Genomic DNA, 23,450 nt, shown 5'->3' on the forward strand with positions numbered 1-23,450 from the left:
TATACAAGTAAATATGTTTCATTCTGGGAGAGATTTTGCGAGTAAGCAGTGCCGGGAGTCAGTACGGCGGCAGTATCCGAGAGTGGAATAAGATCTCGGATAGTCGCGCCCTGTGAGTTTAGACGACAACCTCTACCTCTCTAGAGCAATTACGTAAAAACTGATCGATTTGTAGAACCATAAATCGAGTTATGAGGATTGTCAAATAATAAATTGGTGTCAAAATTACATCAGCCACAGCAAAGATCAAAGGAGAATGTGGTCAGGAATGTTTCCTTAAAATGTGACTTAGGCCACCAAATATTCGAAATACTTCCTGTCTGCTGCAGTACACGTTTGCAGTCGCTGGTGTAAAAGCGTTGTGGGAGCTTGTGCATAAGGCTATCGTTTAGTTTACCCCACAAAAAAAAGAAAAAAGACAGTGGCATCCTGTAAGGGACATCCAATCAGCCGAACGTGCAGGCGAACTGATAACGCCTTCACACCCTATCTAGCGACCAGGGAAGAGCTGGGTGAGCACTTCCCTAGCAAGGCATTCTGCGTAGTTTCAAGTGAAACTTCACCTGTAGATGTGGTTGCACTTCAGGAAGAAATTGTGCGCGTCTTCTCCCCCTTATGGTTTCTTCAGTGAAGTAAGGAGTACTCTCCAAAAATTCCACACCAAACATAGACATTCCACAGCATCCGATGCTCAACCTGCCTCAGCCAGTACTGGTTCTCACCGGTCAACGATCTGTAATGACAGCTCCATTTCGTTCCACCACGTTAATCTGCTGGTGAAGTTACAGATGATTCAGTTGTCGGCTGACTTATTCCAGAGTCACTCGCAATTTCTCTGGAGTTAACATTTGGATTGTGAGCTTAATCTACCAGAATGTACATTTCATTCGCTTGCTCGCTGCTGACTTGCTCCTTACCTTCTGCATAGTATTCTAGCTCTCTTCCAATAACAATTTTTCGTACGTTTGCTAAATTGTCGTACTTGTTGGTCGCCATCTGTCGGGATACCTTTGTGCGTTAAAGTCGGCTGTTTTCTCGCGTATCTTCTGCATTCTCCGTAGAAAAGTGGGACAAATATTTTCCCTTGGTTTGAGTAAGACATTTATTTTATTTTTTTTTAAACTAAACAATACTCGACACATGAGGGTGACTCAGACAGAATGAAAGACAGAATGAAACCTACATTTCCTCTTCTCCCTTTTAATGTTGTATAGCTTGTATCGAGGCAAGGCAAAAATCTATCTCATTCATGTTCCATTTGACTTGTTTCATTATTTGGGTATGAACTCACGAACTTCCAAGTAAGACAACAATCGGTTTCTTGTTCAAAGCAGATAAAGCCTAAGTTCTAAACACTGTATTTACTCTGAAACTAGTAATCGGATACTGAAAAGTAAAACAGCATTGAATTTTATTACTGTTCCAATTTTATTATTGGTCTTGCGTTAGCGTTCTCGCTTCCTGCGTACGGGGTCCCGGGCTCGATTCCCAGCGGGGTCAGGAAGGCAATGGCAAACCACCTCCGCTAAGATCTTGCCTAGTCGGCGATGCTGGTCTCCCGCATCGTTCCCTACGCTCCTCGGAGTATGGGACCCCATCATCATCAATTTTTGATGGCGGAATTGGACCTTCCTTAAAACATTCACTGCCTGCAAATTTTCGCCTAAGATTTCTCGGTCGATGGTTGTTTGACAATTCCAGACACTTGTAGTGCCGGAAAGTCATTGCAAAATCAAAGATTCGCGTCCGTTACTGATGGCGGGCTGAATCCTAGCTTTCCAGTGGAGGCTGCGTATACCTGCAGGGTCTAACGTCGAAGTTTTCTATCACTGGACCTACGCAGTGTCAGCGAATTTCCCTGTGTGCCGCTGCAGTACTGTTTATCATTGATGGAAGCTTCAAAGTATATGGACATTCTACACTGAACTCAAAACGAACATTTCCTCAACGTCTAGGAAGAAATCAACAATTGAAACATGTGTGCTTTGCCTGAAATCGCTGAGGAGACCCTCCTGTGCGGCCCTCTTTAGCAGACCTTGAGACAGTTCGGCTCGCGGCACAACAGCGAAGTAGCGAACACGAGAGAGGGTACACCATGCCGTGGGCAGGCCTATGGCAACTCCTTGGATACAAACGCCGTCTGTCATTCAAATTACAATGTTCTATGAAGTTTTCATAATTTTTTTATCTGTGACAGTCACAAGTTTTAATCAAGTTTTTCTAAGAGCAGTAGTCTCAACAAACAAACAAAAAAGCATTAATAATTCAACTTGGAAATATGTTTTCCATTCATATGAACAAATTTATCAAACGCAACCCGTTGTCATTTGCCTTGCAGACTGTATGGAGAACGTGGGTTTTACCAGACCACTATTTGTCCTGTTATGTAGCATGAAAATTTGGCTGGTAAGTTGGATGGATTCCTCTTGTAACCGATACACTCTCGTACGTTCTTGCATAATTTATGTTTGATGATATGTATTATAGTACACTGTATATCGTAAAGTATATTTTGATTACTTATTTTAATTTTAACTGCTGGTATGAAGATATAGATAATGTGAAATGAAGTCGTTAATTAAAAACATTAAAACAATCAAGAGAAACAAAAATGTGTTTTACAACAAGAGATTTTGGATCTTGTCTGACAAAATCATCTAAGTTTCTGCAGAGCGTGGAAAACTGCCACCCTCACCTGAGCGTGAGCACCACTCTGTGCTGGTGGCTTGCAACAAGCAGTTAACGACCCAGTCTCGAATATCGGTGAAGCCATTCACATGCCTCTAGTGAACGACATAGACACTTCGAGCAACGCGATCGTAAGCCACTTGGCTCGCAATTTTGTACGAACCTTTCGACGTCTCTTCTTCCGTATACTGTCATGCCATTCTAGATCACAATTTTCTCGCGAGTTTATACTCAGTTGCAACCGCTCCGTTCACAACTGCGTACGCACCTATAGACGTCTTTTCTTCTGTACACTGTCACGTCACTCTGGCTCGAATTATTCTCACGAGTGTATACACACTTGCAAGCACACGAAATTGTCATCTTCACTGAACCTGTGCGCTTCTACGTGCGCACTCGAAAAATAGAGAGTAAGCGGTTCGAATCATGCTGTTCACGAGCTGCTCGCGAACAACATACATATTCCGAGCAATGTGATCGTAAGGCAACTTAATTCGCAATTGTGTATGCACCTTAAGACGTCTCTTCTTCTGTACTACGTCGTGCCATTCCAGATTACACTTTTCTTGTGAGCTTATAAGAGGGTTGGAACTTTAATAGTGGCAACTATTTATTTACAGCTCGTATAAAATAGATACGCCTTTCAAAGTTTTACTGGCCTTCAAAGAAGTCACCAGAATTGTGTTCAAATGGTTCAAATGGCTCTAAGCACTATGAGACTTAACGTCTGACGTCATCAATCCCCTAGACTTAGAACTACTCAAAACCTAACTAACCTAAGGACATCACACACATCCATGCCCGAAGCAGGATTCGAACCTGCGACCGTAGCAGCAGCGTGGTTCCAGACTGAAGCGCCTAGAACCGCTCGGCCACAGCGGCGGGCCCCGAATTGTGTATAACCCGTTGCCAGAGATGTGGAAGACGTAGGATACTCTTAGCAGTGCCAGTTCGAGCTGCGCGGTCTATTGCCCGACGAATTTGTAGCAGTTCTGAAGCGAATGCCGTGAAGTGTTTCCTTCAGTTTAGAAATCGAGTTGAACTCAGGAGGGCTTAAGTCAGGGGAGTGCAGTAGGTGGTATAGCACTTAGCAGCCCCATCAGTCAAACAAATCAGTAACAGCTTGCACTGTACGTGCTTGAGCATTGTCCATCAGAATGATGGTCAGGTCCTGAAGAAAGTGTCATCATTTCTGTCTCTAAGCTGGTCGTAGGCTGTGTTCCAAAAATGAACAGCATAGAGAAAGAAGTGGTGACACTTTCTGCAGGACCTGACCATCATTTTGCAGGACAATGCTCAACCACATACAGCGCAAGCTGTTACTGATTTTTTTGACTGGCTGCTAAGTGCTATACCACCTACTGCACTCCCATGACTTAAGCCCTTGTCAGTTCAACTCGATTTCTAAGCTGAAGGAAACATTTCACGGCATTCGCTTCAGAACTGATACAAATTCGTCGGGAATAGACCGCGCCGCTCAAACTGTCAACACAACTGGCACTGCTAAGAGTAACCTACGACTTCCACATTGCTGACAACGGATTATACAAAATGCTGCTGACTAATTTGAAGGTCAGCAAAACTTTAACACGTACCTACTTTGTACGAGCTGTAAACAAGTAGTTGCCACTGTTAAAGTTCCAACCCTCGTACTTATTTCCAAGCACACAATGGCGACATCACTAGTGTACCTAATGTCCCTACGTGTTCCCTGGAAAAACAAACAGTAGGTATTCAAATGGTTCAAATGGCTCTGAGCACTATGGGATTTAACTCCTGAGGTCATCAGTCCCCTAGAACTTAGAACTAGTTAAACCTAACTAACCTAAGAACATCACACACATCCATACCCGAGGCACGATTCGAACCTGCGTCCGTAGCGGTCGTGCGGTTCCAGACTGTAGTTCCTAGAACCGCTCGGCCACTCCGGCCAGCTGTAGGTATTACACTCCAAACTGCTCACGAGACAGTTGCCAACATTCACACTTGCTAGCAATGTGATCAAGAGCCGCACAGCACCAAACTACACGTATTCCGACGTCTGCTCTTCTAAACAATTCCATGTTCGCGAGAGTATACACATACGCATGTACACAACAGTAATAGCCGGCTGGTGTGGCGAGCAGTTCTAGGCGCTTCAGTCATGAATCGCGCGACCGCTACGGTCGCAAGTTCGAATCCTGCCTCGGGAATGGATGTGTATGATGTCCTTAGGTTAGTTAGGTTTAAGTAGTTCTAAGTTCTGGGGTCTGATGACCTAAGATGTTAAGTCCCATAGTGCTCAGATCTCTTTGAACCACAACAGTATTATCCCCAATGAACCCGAATGCCCCTATGTGCTCGCTGGTACAAACAGATAGTAGGCGGTTCGCGCCGAGCGACTCATGAGCGACATAGACACTTGCGAGCACAGTGACCTTGAGCCGTTCGTCTCGCTGGTGTGTAGGCCGCTCAGCTGCCGACGTCTCTGTGTTGCAGGAGCACGGAGGCCGGCAGAACGACTCGTACCACCCGGGCGCGGGCGGCGGCCACCTGTCGCGCTCGACGTCCCAGCTGTCGCTGCTCATCACCGAGGACCACGCGGGCACGCTCACCATCACCTGCCGCGCCTCCGTGCCCGGATTCGTCATCGGCCCGCAGCGCGACATCGTCGACACGCAGGAGCACACGCTCAAAGGTGATAGCAATACCACCAAACTCCGATCAAAATTACTCCGTGATCGGCGTCTCAGCGAGTAGAGTGGTAGTGGCCAGCCGCCAGCCAATCGTACTTCCTTCTCGAGCGCCACGTACACACTGTGTTTTATAGGAAGTGTCACCTTTCGAAACGTAGCTGACTGCATGCCGGCAACACTGCCCTCGCCACTACTTTCTGTTTGTCACAAACTAATTTTAATCGGAGTGTCGGAGGACTTTCAAGAGAAGATCCCTCACAGCTGTACTACTTCCGCGTTCACCGAAATAGTCACGTAACGCAATTTGTGTACGTTTCTACGGTTACGCCTCATTACTGTCACAGCTCTATGGACGACTGGGCCGGCCGCTGTGGCCGAGCGGTACTAGGCGCTTCAGTCCGGAACCGCACTGCTGCTACGGTCGCAAGTTCGAATCCTGCCTCGGACATGGATGTGTGCGATGTCCTTAAGTTAGTTAGTACAAGTAGTTCTAAGTATAGGGCTTGATGACCTCAGATGTTAAGTCCCATAGTGCTTAGAGCCATTTGTACCATCTATGGGCGACTTCTGTTTTTCCATGAAGCCGTTTACGCTTCGCAGTTGAAGGCCGACAACAAGGCGTCCGGCTGTCAGGGATCATCTCTTGCCAACTGTACTACTTTAGTACACAGTAGTTTTTATGCTGCTGTGGATCATTTCTACAAGGTTACTAGATATCGAGGTGTTACAATTTAAGAAGAAAGTATTTGAGATAACGATTTATTTGTGGAGGACGCAACAACTACAAATAATTTAAAAAAGTTTGTGTCACTGCCATGACAGGTTTCTGCTATCACACTCATCTTCTGATGTATACGCGTGTTTTATTGGATTATCAGATTCGTCAGCATATGAAAATATGAGCACTTTGTGAGAATTTATTTTCTGTCTATATCACTTGAATAATACACAAATATTTGTTCATTTATTTTAAATTGGTAATATATAAAGGGAATGAGCCACGTGCACTTAAATTTGTCCTGGTGAACAGCATTTCGTCTCGTTTTAATCTTTATAAAATTCAGAGGCAATAAACAAAGTTTTTGAATGTTTCCAGGACACACGTAGCACACAAATACTGAAACACTTTTCACCTCTTCTCAGTAATGCCACACGACTAAAACGAAACGAAATGCCATTCATTGGAACAAATATAACTGCACATAAATTGCTCCCTTTATATCTTATTAATTGCACCCTCATCTGCATGTTTATGTGTATTATTCGAGCTGTCCACACATATATTATAAAAAATGGAACTAATTAATCGAATATACGAGGGGCGTTCAGAAAGTAAGCTCCGATCGGTCGCGAAATGGAAACGACTATGAAAATCCGATAAAGCTTTGCACAGATGTGTTGGGTAGTGTCTCTAGTATAACACCAGTTAGCATCACGTCGCTCTTCTCATTTCTGAGCTCGCAGTGAGTGCGTAAAGATGTCTAGAAAATAGTGTCTGCCGCCAAGTACGAGGGCCTGGTGAGAAATTTCGCCTGAAGCTATGCAACTAACATTACATAACTGTCGTGCTGTTTCTTCTTCAAGACAATTCTCAGCCGCATTCTGCAGGGGCAATGAAGATGCTCGTGCATCGTTTTCAAATGGAAATGTGAGATTACCCACAATACAGTCCGCAATTGTCTCCCCCTGAGTTTCATCTCTGGTCACATGAACCGCTGTCTTTGAAGACAACATTTTGACACAGACAACGAGGTGTAGGCCAGCGTGGAGAATTGGCGGAAAGCACTGGCGGCTGCCTTCTATGATGAGGCTATTGAAAAGTTGGTACAACGCTATGACAAACGTCTAAGTCAGAACGGCGACTACGTAGAGAAGTAGCTGAAAGGTGTGGCTAATTGTTACAAGTAAAACATTTCTGATGTTCACTGTGGTTTCAATTTGGCAATCAATCGGAGCTTACTTTCTGAACAGGCCTCGTATTTACGCAGTACTGCAGCGGACTACACGCTGCTGCCGAATCTTCACTGTCCAGTCAAATTTTTGTGACCACCTGTGGAAAGCCTGAATTACTACTCGTTGCACTGACGACAGCTGCGATTTTCTGGAAGAGAGTCGATGAGGTTCTGGAAGGTATCGACAGGGACATACAGCCATGCCAACCAACTCTTCACTGCCGTGGCCACCTGGGCTAGGTTTCTCGGATAAGTATCCATGGCTCGAACTGCCCGATCGAGGTGGTCCCGCACGTTCTCGACTGGATTTCATCTGGGGAGTTTGGTGGACAGGGAAGTACGGTAAACTCATCCTAATATGCTATTCGATCAACGCATGCACAGTGCAAACTGTGTGGCAAGTTGCATTGTCTTGTTGGTAAATACCATTGTTTTCAGGAAGAACAAACTGCATGTAAAGGTGGATATGGTCCCCAAGGATAGAGGCATACATGTGTTGATCCATTGTGCCTCCCAGAATGACGAGATCACCAAGGGTATGCCATGAAAATAATATCCAGACAATAACGTACCCTCCTCCAGGGTAGACCCTTCCAATGATCGTTGCAGGCTGTTACAATTCACAGGTTTCACTCCGTACTCACCAGCAGCCATCTGGACAATGCAGCAAAAACGTGATTCATGTGAAAATTTCACTTACCGCCACTCAGTGAACGTCCACTTGCGGTATTGGCGTGCAAATTCCAACATTAATCGCCTATGAACAGCCGCGTGGGTGCATGAACCAGGCGCCATCTGTGGTAACCCACAAGCAGTAACATTCGCTGAAGGGTCGTTAAGGAGACGCTGCTGTCAGCTCAACAGCTGCACGTCTGTTCGCCCGTGCACACAGTCGTTCACCTCCGTCATATATGGACCGTGTTGCACCACCGTTGCCTCGGCCTCGGTTTGGTTAGCATCATTTTGCCATCCACAGCATACCTTAATTACGACGCGATGCGAACAGTTTAGACTTACTGTTACGGAAACACTTACACCCATGACCCTTTTGGACGTCAGATAAACCGCTCCGTTTTTCCACTAAAACGACTGCACTGTTGTCCGCATCCCCGCTTCAAGCTTTATAAGACCTCCACCGCAAGTTCTGCACGTGCCGTCTGTGAGTGGTTATTGCACGTCATGGTCGCGATAATGTGGCTGGACCGCGTGATACTACCACACACATACTACAAAATAAAGCCATCCGAAGCATAAGCATGATAACCAGAAATCGGTGATAGCAGTGAAACAAAGCCTTTCAAAGTATTTGTGCCTGGTTGCATTCTCCATGAACCATCCTTAATTGAATGAAACGCGCAGAGCTCAACAATATCCACCACAGATCAAACAATATTTTAGATGAAAAGGGACCCTTAGCCAAAACAACTTTTTAGCATGAGAACCGCTTTCCGTCCTGATTGTTCATGGTCCAAGGCTAGCATCTTTAACTAATAGCCGATATGTTATGGATCCCAAGTTGGAATTGAGCCACTGGGGAAATTGCCCCTAAAAAGAGGAAGAATCAACAATCATCAGCTGCATGAGGATACGGAACGGAACCCACTACGTTAAAGACACATAATGTGTATCCATACGACATGTACCTGTGCTTGAAAAAGTGTCATTATGATCTCTCCATTGGCAAAAGATTTCGTATTAGTACCCCATTCGGATCTACGTAAGGGTCTGCCAAGAAGGTGGTAAACACGAGAAAAAATGAGTAACTAACTAAAGAGCAAATTCTAGGAGTCGAAGCGTAGCAGGAAAGTAAGGAAATCTGAAAAGGTAAATGTAAAGGCTGAACCTAAAAACTGAGGGGGTCAGTGAAATGATATGGAAAGAAGAAGCAGATGTATAGCGTCTTTCCGTGATGATGTTACAAACTTTCATGTATGATGGAGAATGGTAAACTTATCAGTTCGAGGTGAGGGACTCTTTTCCGTAAATGATGGAGGCAAAACTTACATGCGAAAATCTTTCTTATACCTCTGACAGTGGAACACTGTACCAATACCGTTCTTGCAAAGATTATGAGGTACACAGCCTCTAGTTGTGGTCATGTAGAAGAAAACGAGAGAAAAAGTCTGGTAAACAAGGGCTGTAAAATGCATAATTTAAGAACTATGAGCACTTGTACATGTTCGTTACTGTGAAGCACATCTCTTCTACTCAACAAGTGTCCGTACACTTCTTAAGATGTGCATCTTAAAGCCCTTGTTCGTGGGAGTTGTTTTCCGTGTTTTGGTCCATACTACCACCTCTGAAAGTTCGCAACGACATGTATTCCACTTTCAGAGGTATAATAACGATTATCGCTTAAAGCTCACGACTCGGTCGTTTCCTGACCAGCGTCCCTCACCTCACATTGATTCATTTACCCATTTACATTATCCCTGAAGATTTGTAACATCGTCACCGAATTACACTGTAGATTCCGATCAACATTTAGTAACGACGAAGAGCAGGCTGAATTTAAGAGACTCATGTGGAAGGATCAATGTACAAAGAAGTGGAATACTGAAGTACTGAGGAGTGGTGAGATGAGTTTCAATCTCTCTGAGCCTATATAGAGGCATCGCACGAGTCAGACTGATGACTTCGAAAACAAGGCTGTCAACATAAATTACAATATATTTTTATTTTGTGTTTTTCGCTGCTGCACAGTTTCACCTTTGTGACCATGTTCACGCATACTGTTCAATCCGTTAAATTCTTCTTTTAAAGCATGGCAGCCCAGATGCATGACAATGCCTGACGAACGTAGATAACCCAAATTTGACTTACTATACTATACACTTGCAATTGACTACACCACCGAAACTGCGCAGTTGTATACCTAGGCGCTTCAGACATTTTCGTTGATACAGTTCTAACTGTGATTGCTTAACATTGAAGGAGTGGGAAAAGGACAGAATAATTGCATTAGAGGTGTGAGCTTACAGGCTAATGGAGAAAAAACAAAATGTCCGGATAAAATGAAGAACAATATAGTTAAGAAAAGGTAAAAAAAAATAGAAGACTCGTCAAGAAGAATGGATGTGGCACATGCTGCCCTGAAAAGTAATTCTAGCACCAGCTGTCGAAGGTACAGCAGATGAGCACAAGAATGAAAATGTTGGATGAAGAGAGAAAACAGAAGATAGACTACGAGAGAGTTGGCCTAGAACAGGATCAGATGGAGACGGCAATGGTGTCAACAGTATAGCACCTTATAATGTTACGAAGTATAATTTGGCAGGGGTGGAACAGGTATTCGGCAGTATTTTTACAGCAGGAATCATCCCTGCGTTTGCCTTAAGTATGAGAAACTCTAAATCAGGATGGCCAGCATGACATTGCGGTCTCCACTCTCAGGAATAAAAGGCAAGTATGTTGAAAACAGCACAACATCGTCTGGTTTGTAGTGTACAATATAGCTTTTTGTTCAAAGCTTTTAACGACATTAGTCGCATTTGGGCACTGGAATGTATCAACGAACTGGACCGGGACTCGGACGTGGATTTTCCGCTTTTCGCAAGCTGTCACCTTAACCTCCTCGGCGACTTTTTTTTGCATCAATCACACAGGAGCTCCTTAAATTCGGTACGATATTTTTGGAACAGCCATTACTCACATTTACATTCATCATTGGAGCAGTAACATTAAATAGGAAAGGTGTGCCCCTGCTTCACGTAGTCACTTGAGTTCCTTTTCATTCGGTGAATAACACAACCCGTTTCAGTATCATCCATATCATTCGGCAAGCCAAGACCTCCGTATGTTGTTGACACTGTGCTAACAAACCCATCATTATCGTTAAATATTACGCTACCATTGATGGTCCTCACTATCGGTTCATAAACGTCGTTATTTTTATACATTTTGTACATCCACTATTCTCAGTATTGGCAATTTTAATATCTAAAACACAGAGTATCAGTATCTTTCTATCGCACAGTCCGATGAGTTTGGTACTTCGTCTGCCCAGGATACAATATTTTACTTGCCACTACTTTTTGCAGTCATAAACTCCTTGGCATGTAAGACTATTATGCGATGTAACACAGCTGCGTGATACCACTTCCTTTCTTTTCCCTTTTACGTTTCTTAATAGTAGAAATTTCTCTTCTCTGCTTGCTGTATCCGTTTTGAACAAAGTACTGCTGTTGGGTTTTGCTTTCTCCAGTAATATTGTGAAGACTATCGCATTGTAGAAAAGGTTTTGGTAGCGCATCTACTTTTCCACAGATTTTTCTAGGAAACTGTATTAAGCGGACGTAGATTCATCATCTCATTTGTTTTCTGCGTAGCCGCAATATTTAGTTTTAATGTTTTTACAGTCACCAATACTTCCTGCCACCTCCACATTCTCTTCCACTTCCAGACTCACATTTTGATGTTCTTGATAACATGCGCTGCAGGTGATGATAATAGCAGCTTCGCCTATTAATTTACTTTGATTGTTTGCTACTCCTCTTTCCATTCCGTTCCATTGCTCTGCTGAAGCAGTATCACGAACGCTTGACGCCATCCCCGCATTCTCTTCCACTTCCGTAGGCGCATTCCGGTGGTCCTCATCGTGCGTGATAGCAGTGACGCTGCTGAAACTCTTGTCCGTTGAGTTTGAGTTAAGTGTGTTATCACACTGGTTGCTCTCCGTTCGGTTTTCTTGCTGGTTGTCGAATGATTCTGTAGCTTCCTCATCCACAATTTTCCCACTGCCAGGACCTGATGTACCCATACTGGGCTCATTCCGTCCTGACAGAACAGCTGCATTATATGCCATTGTCTCAGGTGGACTTTTCAGTACGTAATTGTATAGGGCGTCTACGTCACAGTTTCCTCTCAGGTCTTCAGTAGAATTGCTACGGAGCATACGCGGGGCTGATTTTCATACACAACATATGCCTTACGACAGCATACATTCACATAAGAGGTTATGTGCTGTTGTAATTCTGCTTTAGTTACTCTATTACAACTGAGGTTGCCATGCCAGGTTCTGATCACACATCTTCTCTAATACCATAAACTGCCCCATACAAACTAAGCATTTCTCATATATTTTCGAGGGTCACTTCTAACCGTAAATTACAGACTCACATATCGGAGGCCAAGGCCTGCGATACTGTGCTAACAGACGCATCATTGTTCCACACATTTCATGATGAAAAAAGCTCTTGTAGCATTGTTATCTCGTATTTCAGCATCAGTACACTTGTAACTTATCCAGTCGTTCGACCGACTGATAAACTGTCCATTAGCTCAGTAATACTTCTCAGCTGTTGATTGCTGTCGTATTGACTACTTAGCTATTTGTAGCTGGCATTTTCCGACAACTTAAATAACTTCCGTAACTGCGTGACAACGTGGTATGAGTTCTCCCAGTCTGCTACTGCCACTCTTGAATATAACTAACTCGCTCAACAAATTAAAATTCAAAGGAATCTTGAAATTAAATAGCTTATGGTCAGCACTGGGCTGCTTATGTCTCTAAGTTCCCTACATCCATCTCAAATCCCCTAGTAGTACTACAATGACACCAACTCTTTTTGCATTTTCACTTGAGTTAGCTATTTTTCATTCTGGTTGGTTGGTTGGTTTTGGGGAAGGAGACCAGACAGCGTGGTCATCGGTCTCATCGGATTAGGGAAGGAGGGGGAAGGAAGTCGGCCGTGCCCTTTCAGAGGAACCATCCCGGCATTTGCCTGGAGTGATTTAGGGAAATCACGGAAAACCTAAATCAGGATGGCCGGACGCGGGATTGAACCGTCGTCCTCCCGAATGTTTCATTCTGATTCTGTTCGGCGCAGTAAAGGAAATGTACACTGTTCGACGCTGCTCAGTAAAAATCACAGAGTAAAAACTTCGCGCCTGTATTGGCGGCATCGTATCCGCGCCTCGACGCGTAGTTGTTCACTCTACAGGTGACTCCCGAAAAGCCGCGCAGTTTCCGAAATCCTCTTGCCGAGCCTCAGGGCCAACACTATCTGCTCTCGGTCAAAGATAGATCGTTCGCATTCCCCTTTCCACAAACGAACAGCACAGTCACTGATACCACATAAACCGTGCGTGTGTCTGACTGTCACCTGCCTGACTAGCAAACAGGTGACGCTGTTATCACCTGGACAGGTTTATACCGACAGCAGGTCGGTGGTCATAAAGTGCTGGCGGATCAGCGTATAATGTCTTCCTAACAATGGATGGTTCCAGGCCAGTGTGAATGCATCCTCATACCGGTAAAGAAGGTCATGCTGCCAAGTACTTTGTAGATTTGACTCGATTTTTTAATCACTGAAATGACATCACATTCACTTTCCACCCGTGAAGTTCCATTTCGTTTCCTCCTCCCTTTGTTTGTTTCCTTCTTCTGTCAGGGAGTGTATGTCACTAAAATGTAGACGATCGTGCAAGAGCAATATACGAGGGCAGTTAAATAAGTAATGCAACACATTTTTTTTCTGAAACAGGGGTTGTTTTATTCAGCATTGAAATACACCAGGTTATTCCCCAGTCTTTTAGCTACACAACACTATTTTTCAACGTAATCTCCATTCAATGCTACGGCCTTACGCCACCTTGAAATGAGGGCCTGTATGCCTGCACGGTACCATTCCACTGGTCGATGTCGGAGCCAACGTCGTACTGCATCAATAACTTCTTCATCATCCGCGTAGTGCGTCCCACGGATTGCGTCCTTCATTGGGCCAAACATATGGAAATCCGACGGTGCGAGATCGGAGCTGTAGGGTGCATGAGGAAGAACAGTCCACTGAAGTTTTGTGAGCTCCTCTCGGGTGCGAAGACTTGTGTGAGGTCTTGCGTTGTCATGAAGAAGGAGAAGTTCGTTCTGATTTTTGTGCCTACGAACACGCTGAAGTCGCTTCTTCAATTTCTGAAGAGTAGCACAATACACTTCAGAGTTGATCGTTTGACCATGGGGAAGGACATCGAACAGAATAACCCCTTCAGCGTCCCAGAAGACTGTAACCATGACTTTACCGGCTGAGGGTATGGCTTTAAACTTTTTCTCGGTAGGGGAGTGGGTGTGGCGCCACTCCATTGATTGCCGTTTTGTTTCAGGTTCGAAGTGATGAACCCATGTTTCATCGCCTGTAACAATCTTTGACAAGAAATTGTCACCCTCAGCCACATGACGAGCAAGCAATTCTGCACAGATGGTTCTCCTGTGCTCTTTATGGTGTTCGGTTAGACAACGAGGGACCCAGCGGGAACAAACCTTTGAATATCCCAACTGGTGAACAATTGTGACAGCACTACCAACAGAGATGTCAAGTTGAGTACTGAGTTGTTTGATGGTGATCCGTCGATCATCTCGAACGAGTGTGTTCGCACCCTCCGCCATTGCAGGAGTCACAGCTGTGCACGGCCGGCCCGCACGCGGGAGATCAGACAGTCTTGCTTGACCTTGCGGCGATGATGACACACGCTTTGCCCAACGACTCACCGTGCTTTTGTCCACTGCCAGATCACCGTAGACACTCAGCAAGCGCCTATGAATATCTGAGATGCCCTGGTTTTCCGCCAAAAGAAACACGATCACTGCCCGTTGTTTGCAACGCACATCCGTTACAGACGCCATTTTAACAGCTCCGTACAGGGCTGCCACCTGTTGGAAGTCAATGAAACTATACGAGATGAAGCGGGAATGTTTGAAAATATTCCACAAGAAATTTCCGGTTTTTTCAACAAAAATTGGCCGAGAAAAAAACTGCCCTCGTATATAATATTCCGGCCTGCTTAACTTTTGTTAGGCCTTCTAGCGATGAAGCAGAGAACGAAGAGCAAAGGCCCGTTCCAAGCTGATGATGTAAGCACGAGGAACAATCATGAGGAGGACTAAGGAGATATACAAATGCTCTTCTTATGTCTGTGTCCTATGATTTTCCTCGTAGGCTGAACGACCCTAACCCACGAAGTCACAACCAAGCTACGCGCAGAACTAGCTAGGCAGTGCAGAATGTATCTGTCGATAAGCTGGCGCAAACCTGACCCGATCCGGCCCGCCACACTCGCGTGTCGCTCCAACCGTGTTGAGAGATTAAAGTCCGAGCGATACATACAAACTCAGCAGCCAATCAAAATGCTTTCATTGGGTTACATTAGCTGATGTTCAACCTGTGAAGGAACAGCTGAAACTATAAATATTTTGTCCAGAAAAACGTAAAACTATCTGGGTGTAAGTTATTTGATCAGTGACAAAATATCACGAAATAAACGCAACAAAATAAAAGAAGAACCTATCCTTACGAATATTTGGCACTAGAAAAGTGGACGGGTTGTTCGTACCACAGCATAATAAAGAGTTTCATTCGAAATTACTGAAACTGGCAGAGCATCACTTTGCAGTTCCAGGCAACAGTACCAAAATCGAAAGGGAAGTTCCCTTTCATAGCCCCACAATGGACAAAGAAACTCAATAAAGAGATCCATGTAACAATTTCCAAAAAATGGAACGTTTTTAATAAAATGGGTATAAATGAGAAATATTAATACAGATTTTAACTACAGATTATTGTTATTTCTTTGTAAGTCTAATGGAAATGATCGAAGTTACTGAACAACTTTTTCTTTCACGTCCCACAAGAATATATGATTTTTCATGATTTACTCGTATTTCGTTTGATGAACACCTTTCCATTTATCTTAACGTAAGAGTATCCCATGATTTAAGAGATAAACAAATCTCTGCCGCCATTGGCCACTGAATTAAATTCAGTGATAACAAGTAAAAGTTTTGTGCCGGACCAGTGACTCGAACCCCGATTTCCTACTTTACGCCAACTGTCGCCATAACCGATACCGCTCTCCGGACACGCTTCCTTCCCAATTCAAATTCTCAACCTGCCGCACACCATAGATGTAGCGTCCACCGTCCATAACCCTCATTGTTTGCAACTTAACCTGATTCTGGATGCCAATAGCTGAATGGGTTAAGGTGGCCGCTCGCATAAAGAGGGAAATCTTATTTCGAGTCCAGATCTGATACAAATTTTCACTTGTTACCATTGAATTCAGTTTGTGTGTTTGGCAGTTTATGGGCGCTCAACGGTGAGGCTATCAGCGCCCTTACACTCATAAAAACAAACAAATGTGGATAAGATCTCACTCTCACCTCATTCGCATTGACCACACAAACACTATCGCACTTTCGCTAAAACAGCGGAGAAAGAATAACACTAGCTGTACATGAGACTGTTGTGTTGTTGTGGTCTTAAGTCCAGGGAATGGTTTGATGCAGCTCTCCATGCTACTCTATCCTGTGCAAGCTTCTTCATCTTCGAGTAACTACTGCAACCTATATCCTTCTGAATTTGCTTAGTGTATTCATCTCTTGCTCTCCCTCTACGATTTTTACCCTCCACGCTGCCTCCAATACTAAACTGATGATTCCTTGATGCCTCACAACATGTCCTACCAACCAACCCGTTCTTCTAGTATAGTTATGCCACAAATTCCTCTTCTTTCCAATTCTGTTCAGTACCTCCTCATTAGTTAAATGGTCTACCCATATAATCTTCAGCATTCTTCTATAACACCACATTTCGAAAGCTTCTGTTCTATTCTTGTCTAAACTATTTATCGTCTATGTTTCGCTTCCATTCATGGTCACATTCCATATAAATACTTTCAGAAAAGACTTCCTGACACTTCAATCTAAACGTGATGTTAACAAATTTCTCTTCTTCAGTAGCGCTTTCCTTGCCAGAGCCAATCTACATTTTATGTCGTCTCTACTTCGACCATCATTAGTTATTTTGGTCCTCACATAGCAAAACTCATCTACTACCTTAAGTGTTTCATTTCCTAGTCTAGTTCCCTAAGCATCACCTGATTTATTTCGACTATATTCCATTATCCTCGTTTTTCTTTCGTTGATGTCTATCTTATATCTTCCTTTCAAGACACTGTCCGTTCCGTTCAGTTGCTCTTCTAGGTCCTTTGCTGTCTGTGACAGAATTACAATGTCAGCAGCAAACCTCAAAGTTTTTATTTCTTCGCCTTTGATTTTAAATGCTACTCCGAATTTTTCTTTTGTTTCCTTTATTGCTTGCTCAATATACAGTTTGAATAACATTCGGGATAGACTACAACCCTGTCTCACTCCCTTTTCAATCACTACTTCCCTTTCGTGCCTCTCGAGTGTTATAACTGCCATCTGGTTTCTGTACAAATTGTAAATAGCCTTTCTCTCCTTGTATTTTACCCCTGTCACCTTCAGAATTTGAAAGAGAGTATTCCAGTCAACATTGTCATGAGGTTTCCCTAAGTCTACAAATGCTAGGAACGTAGGTTTGCCTTTTCTTAACCTATCTTCTAAGATAAGTCGTAGGGTCAGTAGTGCCTCGCGTGTTCCAACATTTCTACGGAATCCAAACTGATCTTCCCACAGGTCGGCTTCTACCACTTTTTCCATTCGTGTGCAAAGAAATCATGTTAGTATTTTGCAGCCACGACTCATTAAACTGATAGTTCGGTAATTTTCACACTTGTCGAAACCTGGTCTCTTTGGGTTTGGAGTTATTATATTCTTCTTGAAATCTGAGGGTATTTCACCTGTCTCATTCATCTTGCTCACCAGATGTATAGTTTTGTCAGGGCTGGCTCTCCCAAGGCTGTTAGTAATTCCAATGGAATGTTGTCTACTCCTGGGGCCTTCTTTTGACTTAGGTCTTTCACGCTCTATCAAATTCTTCACCCAGTATCATATCTCCCATTTCATCTACGTCCTCTTTCATTTCCATGATATTGTCCTCAAGTACATCACCTTGTGTAGACCATCTGTATACTCCTTCCACCTTTCTCCTTTCCCTTCTTTGCTTAGAACTGGGTTTCCGTTTGCGCTCTTGCTATTCATACAGGTGACTCTCTCTTCTCCAAAGTTCTCTCTAATTTTCCTGTAGGTAGTTGTCTATCTTACCCCTAGTGATATACGCCTCTTACATTTGTTCTCTAGCCATCCTTGCTTAGCAATGTTGCACTTCCTGCCGATCACATTTATGAGACGTCTGAACTCCTTTTCGCCTGCTTCATTTACTGCATTTTTATATTTTATCCTTTCATCAATTAAATTCAGTATCTCTTTTGTTACCCAAGGATTTCTATCAACCCTCGCCTTTTTACCTATTTGATCCTCTGCTACCCTCACTATTTCATCTCTCAAAGGTACCCATTCTTTCCCCTGTATTTGTCAACCGTTCCCTAATGCTCTCTCTGAAACTCTCTACAGCCTCTGGTTCTTTTAGTTTATCCAGGTCCCATCTCCTTAAATTCCTACCTTTTTGCAGTTTCTTCAGTTTTATTCTACAGTTCACAACCAATAAATTGTAGTCAGATCCACATCTGCACCTGTAAATGTCTTACAATTTAAAACCTGGTTCCTAAATCTCTGTCTTACCATTACACAATCTATCTGCAATCTTCCAGTGTCTCCAGGCCTCTTCCACGTTTACAACATTCTTTCATGATTCTTAAACCAAGTATTAGCTATGATTAAGATATGCTCTGTGCAAAATTCTACCAGGCGGCTTCCTCTATCATTCCTTACCCCAGTCCATATTCACCTACTACTTTTCCTTCTCTTCCTTTCCCTACCATTGAATTCTAGTGCCCCATGAATAGTACATTTTCGTCCCCCTTAACTATCTGAATAATTTCTTTTATCACACCATATATTTCTTCAATCTCTTCATCATCTGCGGGGCTAGTTGGCTTATTAATTTGTACTACTGTGGTAGACGTCGGCTTCGTGTCTGTCTTGGATGCAATAATGCGTTCATTATGCTGTTTGTAATAACTTATCTGCGCTCCTATTATTTTATTAATTATTAAACGTACTCCTGCATTACCCCTATTTTATTTTCTATTTATAACCCTGTATTCACTTGACCAGAAGTCTTCTTCCCCCTGCCACCGAACTTCACTAATTCCCACTGTATCTAACTTTACCTATCCATTTCTCTTTCTAAATTTTCCAAACTAGCTGCCCGATTAAGGGATCTGACATTCCACCCTCCGATCCGTAGAATTCCAGTTTTCCTTCTCCTAATAGCTACGTCCTCTTAATAGTCCCCGCCCGGAGATCCGAATGTGGGACTATTTTACCTCCGGAATATTTTACCCAAGAGGATGCCCTCATCATTTAACCATACAGTAAATCTGCATGCCCTGGGAAACAATTATGGTTGTAGGTGCCCCTTGCTTTCAGCCGTTCGCAGTACCAGCACAGCAAGGCCGTTTTGGTTAATGTAACGAGATAAGATCAATCATCCAGACTGTTGCTCCTGCAACTACTGAAAAGGCTGCTGCCTCTCTTCAGGAACCACACGTTTGTCTGGCCTCTCAACAAATAGCCCTCCGTTGTGGATGCACCTACGGTACGCATATCTGTATCGCAAGCCTCCCAATCAACGGCGAGGGCCTTGGTTCACGGGGGTGGGGGGGGAAGTGGAGGGGGAGGGGGGAACATGAGATTAGAACACAAGTAAGACGACAAAGGAGATAAAAGAGAGAAACAGGGAAATGTCACTGGCTGCTCACTTACACAAAACATGGGTGAGCCATGCTCCCAGTCACCATGTTTACACGTGAAAACCTTCACCCTAAAATCTTGGGAAAAATTTTCGACGATTCATAAAACTTTAAGCTCTATCCACATTCGTTTGAACGTTACGTAAAATAGAGGGCAGACCCGTACCGGTGATCGGAAAATAAAACACAGTTCAATAAAATGTGGCGCGCAGTGATCTGCACGCCACAAGCACCACACAGTGTAGGATCCTCTCGCCGAAACAAGAAGCCATGCGTCATACGGATGTGGTGTATGCGAATACGAGTAAGGAGCTCGTCCTGTCGACGTGGCTGGAAGAGGTACGTCACGGCCACGTTGTGCGCCGTACTAGACGGAGCTCAATCTTTATACCATCCTTCCACTTATCCTCTCACTCTGAATATCAACAGCAGGGTTATAGCATGTAGGTGGATAACACACTTAAGAAATGAGGATCACGACACTCCTCCTTGGCTGCTAGATCCGCCTTTCCGTTTCTTGCGATACCCATGTGCGCTGGTACCCACCGGTGAATTCAGTGCCCATTGGCGGCTGAGATCTGTATATGTCATGAACATACACAGAGTAAGTTGCTTAAGAAGAATGCAGTTCATGGTAATTGTTCAGAGAGACTACGGCCAGTCTCAACGCATGCATTGCAATGGTACATGCAGTTCTTCCGCACTCTCAAAAATGGCTCTGAGCGCTATGGGACTTAACATCTGAGGTCATCAGTCCCTTAGAACTTAGGACTACTTAAGCCTAATAACATCCGGACTGATGCACCTAGAACCGCTCGGCCACGGCGGCCAGCGCCGCACTCTCGAGATCCTAGGTGTCTGTTGTATACGGGGACGGGCAGCTCGTTTTGTATTATCGCGAAATAGGGGGGAGAGTCCCACAGACATGATACGTGAATTGGAGATCATTAAAACATAGGCGTTTTTCGTTGCGACAGGATCTTCTCATGAAATTTCAATCACCAGTTTGCTCCTCCGATTGCGAAAACATTCTGTTGCCACCTTCCTTCACAGGGAGAAATGATCATCACCATAAAATAAGAGAAATCAGGGCTCACACAGAAATATTCGAGAGTGGAACCGAAGAGAGACAGCTTGAAGGTGGTTCATTGAACCCTCTGCCAGGCACTTTATTGTGAATAGCAGAGTAATCACGCAGATGTAGATGTAGATAGGCAGCCCGCTGTATGCACACCGCCATCGCTACTGTCAGTTGTACATTCCATGAGACAGTGTGTGATGTGTCCATGCTGAGGTGTGTGACTGTGTGCAGTGTGTGACATGTTGTCAAAGATGGAAGATTACTCGTCACTAGAGTTGGCAGACATGCGTTTAATGTACAGTGCATGGATTAAGTCGTGAACGTAAAGTAGCATGAATGTTCAGCGTACGATTTCCCAGCAGGAATCATTGTAACTGGAAGGGGTTTATCTCCGTGGATGCTAACTTATGACCGACGGGGTCGTCCATGCCACAGAGAGCCGGCCAAGGTTCTCGTCAAATACATTTCCGAACATAAGATTTTGAGGAGATGGAGTTTGATAGTGTGGCCGATACTACTTAGCAGTAAGCAACCATAACCATGCCTGTGAAACCACACTTCGAAGGATACGGAGTGAATAGTACTGCTAGAACATGTATTACACCCATGTCATAAAGAACGAGTGCAGGCATTGAGGATTTTGACTCCCGCAGTCACTTCCGTCAATGGATTATCCACTGACCATCTTTTCAGTAACGACAACAGCCATCTCTCGAGTGAGGACAGTCCTCAAGCCAAGCACATCGGTGGCCACGAGCAACTGTTTTCTGTCAACGTATGGTCGGGCATTGTCCAAAATCACCTTACAGGATCTTATTTGTTGCTTCCCCATTTGATTACTCCACGTTGCCTGGCGTTCCTGCGAGATGTTCTGTCACACTTATTGGAGATTGTACCTCTTTTTGTACGCTAAAAGATGTGGTTTCAACACGACGGTGCACCAGCCTACTTCGATATTAATGTCCGCTAGCACCGGAACCGTACGCTCATTACTGGACTGGATGGGGAGGTCCTGTCCAATGGCACGCGCGATCGCCGGATCTCACACCTCCGGAATTTTCCCTCTGAGGTTATGTCAAAACACTGGAGCATGAAACCCTAGTAGAAACTAAGATCTGCTTGCGAGGCTCAAAGCTGCCCGTCTCCTGTTACAATAGACACCAGGGATCTTTTGAGAGAAAGCTGCAGAACTTTCGTGCACCGTTGCCATGATGCACTGAGGCTGGTGGTCGGCACTTAGAATAATTACTATGGCTCTGAGCACTATGGGACTCAACTGCTGAGGTCATTAGTCCCCTATAACTTAGAACTAGTTAAACCTAACTAACCTAAGGACATCACAAACATCCATGCCCGAGGCAGGATTCGAACCTGCGACCGTAGCGGTCTTGCGGTTCCAGACTGCAGCGCCTTTAACCGCACGGCCACTTCGGCCGGCAATAATTACTATGAGTTACATTGTTGTTGTGTAGCCGAGCGGTCTGAGGCGCTGCAGTGATGGGCTGTGCGGCTGGTCCCGGCGGAGGTTCGAGTCCTCCCTCGGGCATGGGTGTATGTGTTTGTCCTTAGTATAATTTAGGTTAAGTAGTGTGTAAGCTTAGAGACTGATGACTTTAGCAGGTAAATCCCACAAGATTTCACACACATTTGAACATTTTGTTGTTGTTGTTGTTGTGTGCTACACTGTTCATGTTAATAACACAATAAGTACGGATTCCTGACCATAGGTTCCACATCGCAGTTGAACCCGTTGTGGACTGACTGTCAACTACTTCAGTTTGACCCAAAAGATTTTTGAAGCTCTATATTTATATCTTCCCCCATGAACCATGGACCTTGACGTTGGTGGGGGGGCTTGCGTGCCTCAGCGATACAGATGGCCATACCGTAGGTGCAACCACAACGGAGAGGTATCTGTTGAGAGGCCAGACAAACATGTGGTTCCTGAAGAGGGGAAGTAGCCTTTTCAGTAGTTGCAGGGGCAACAGTCTGGATGATTGACTGATCTGGCCTTGTAACATTAACCAAAACGGCCTTGCTGTGCTGGTACTGCGAACGGCTGAAAGCAAGGGGAAACTACAGCCGTAATATTTCCCGAGGACATGCAGCTTTACTGTATGATTAAATGATGATGGCGTCCTCTTGGGTAAAATATTCCGGAGGTAAAATAGTCCCCCATTCGGATCTCCGGGCGGGGACTACTCAAGAGGACGTCGTTATCAGGAGAAAGAAAACTGGCATTCTACGGATCGGAGCGTGGAATGTCAGATCCCTTAATCGGGCAGGTAGGTTAGAAAATTTAAAAAGGGAAATGGATATGTTAAAGTTAGATATAGTGGGAATTAGTGAAGTTCGGTGCCAGGAGGAACAAGACTTTTGGTCAGGTGATTACAGGGTTATAAATACAAAATCAAATAGGGGTAATGCAGGAGTAGGTTTAATAATTAATAAAAAAATAGGAGTGCGGGTTAGCTACTGCAAACAGCA

General features: G+C 44.2%; 1 protein-coding gene across 1 annotated transcript in view; it reads left to right on the plus strand.

Annotated features, from left to right (window-relative positions):
- Window positions 1-23,450, plus strand: part of LOC126195298 (uncharacterized) — a 717,802-nt gene that overhangs the window by 685,813 nt on the left and 8,539 nt on the right. The window contains exon 5 of the mRNA XM_049933849.1: window positions 5,167-5,365. Within this exon, the coding sequence (XP_049789806.1) occupies window positions 5,167-5,365 (199 nt within the window). The remainder of the gene's footprint in view (window positions 1-5,166; window positions 5,366-23,450) is intronic.

The sequence above is a fragment of the Schistocerca nitens genome, chromosome 7, assembly GCF_023898315.1.
Source record: "Schistocerca nitens isolate TAMUIC-IGC-003100 chromosome 7, iqSchNite1.1, whole genome shotgun sequence".
NCBI classification, from domain to species: Eukaryota; Metazoa; Arthropoda; class Insecta; order Orthoptera; family Acrididae; genus Schistocerca; species Schistocerca nitens.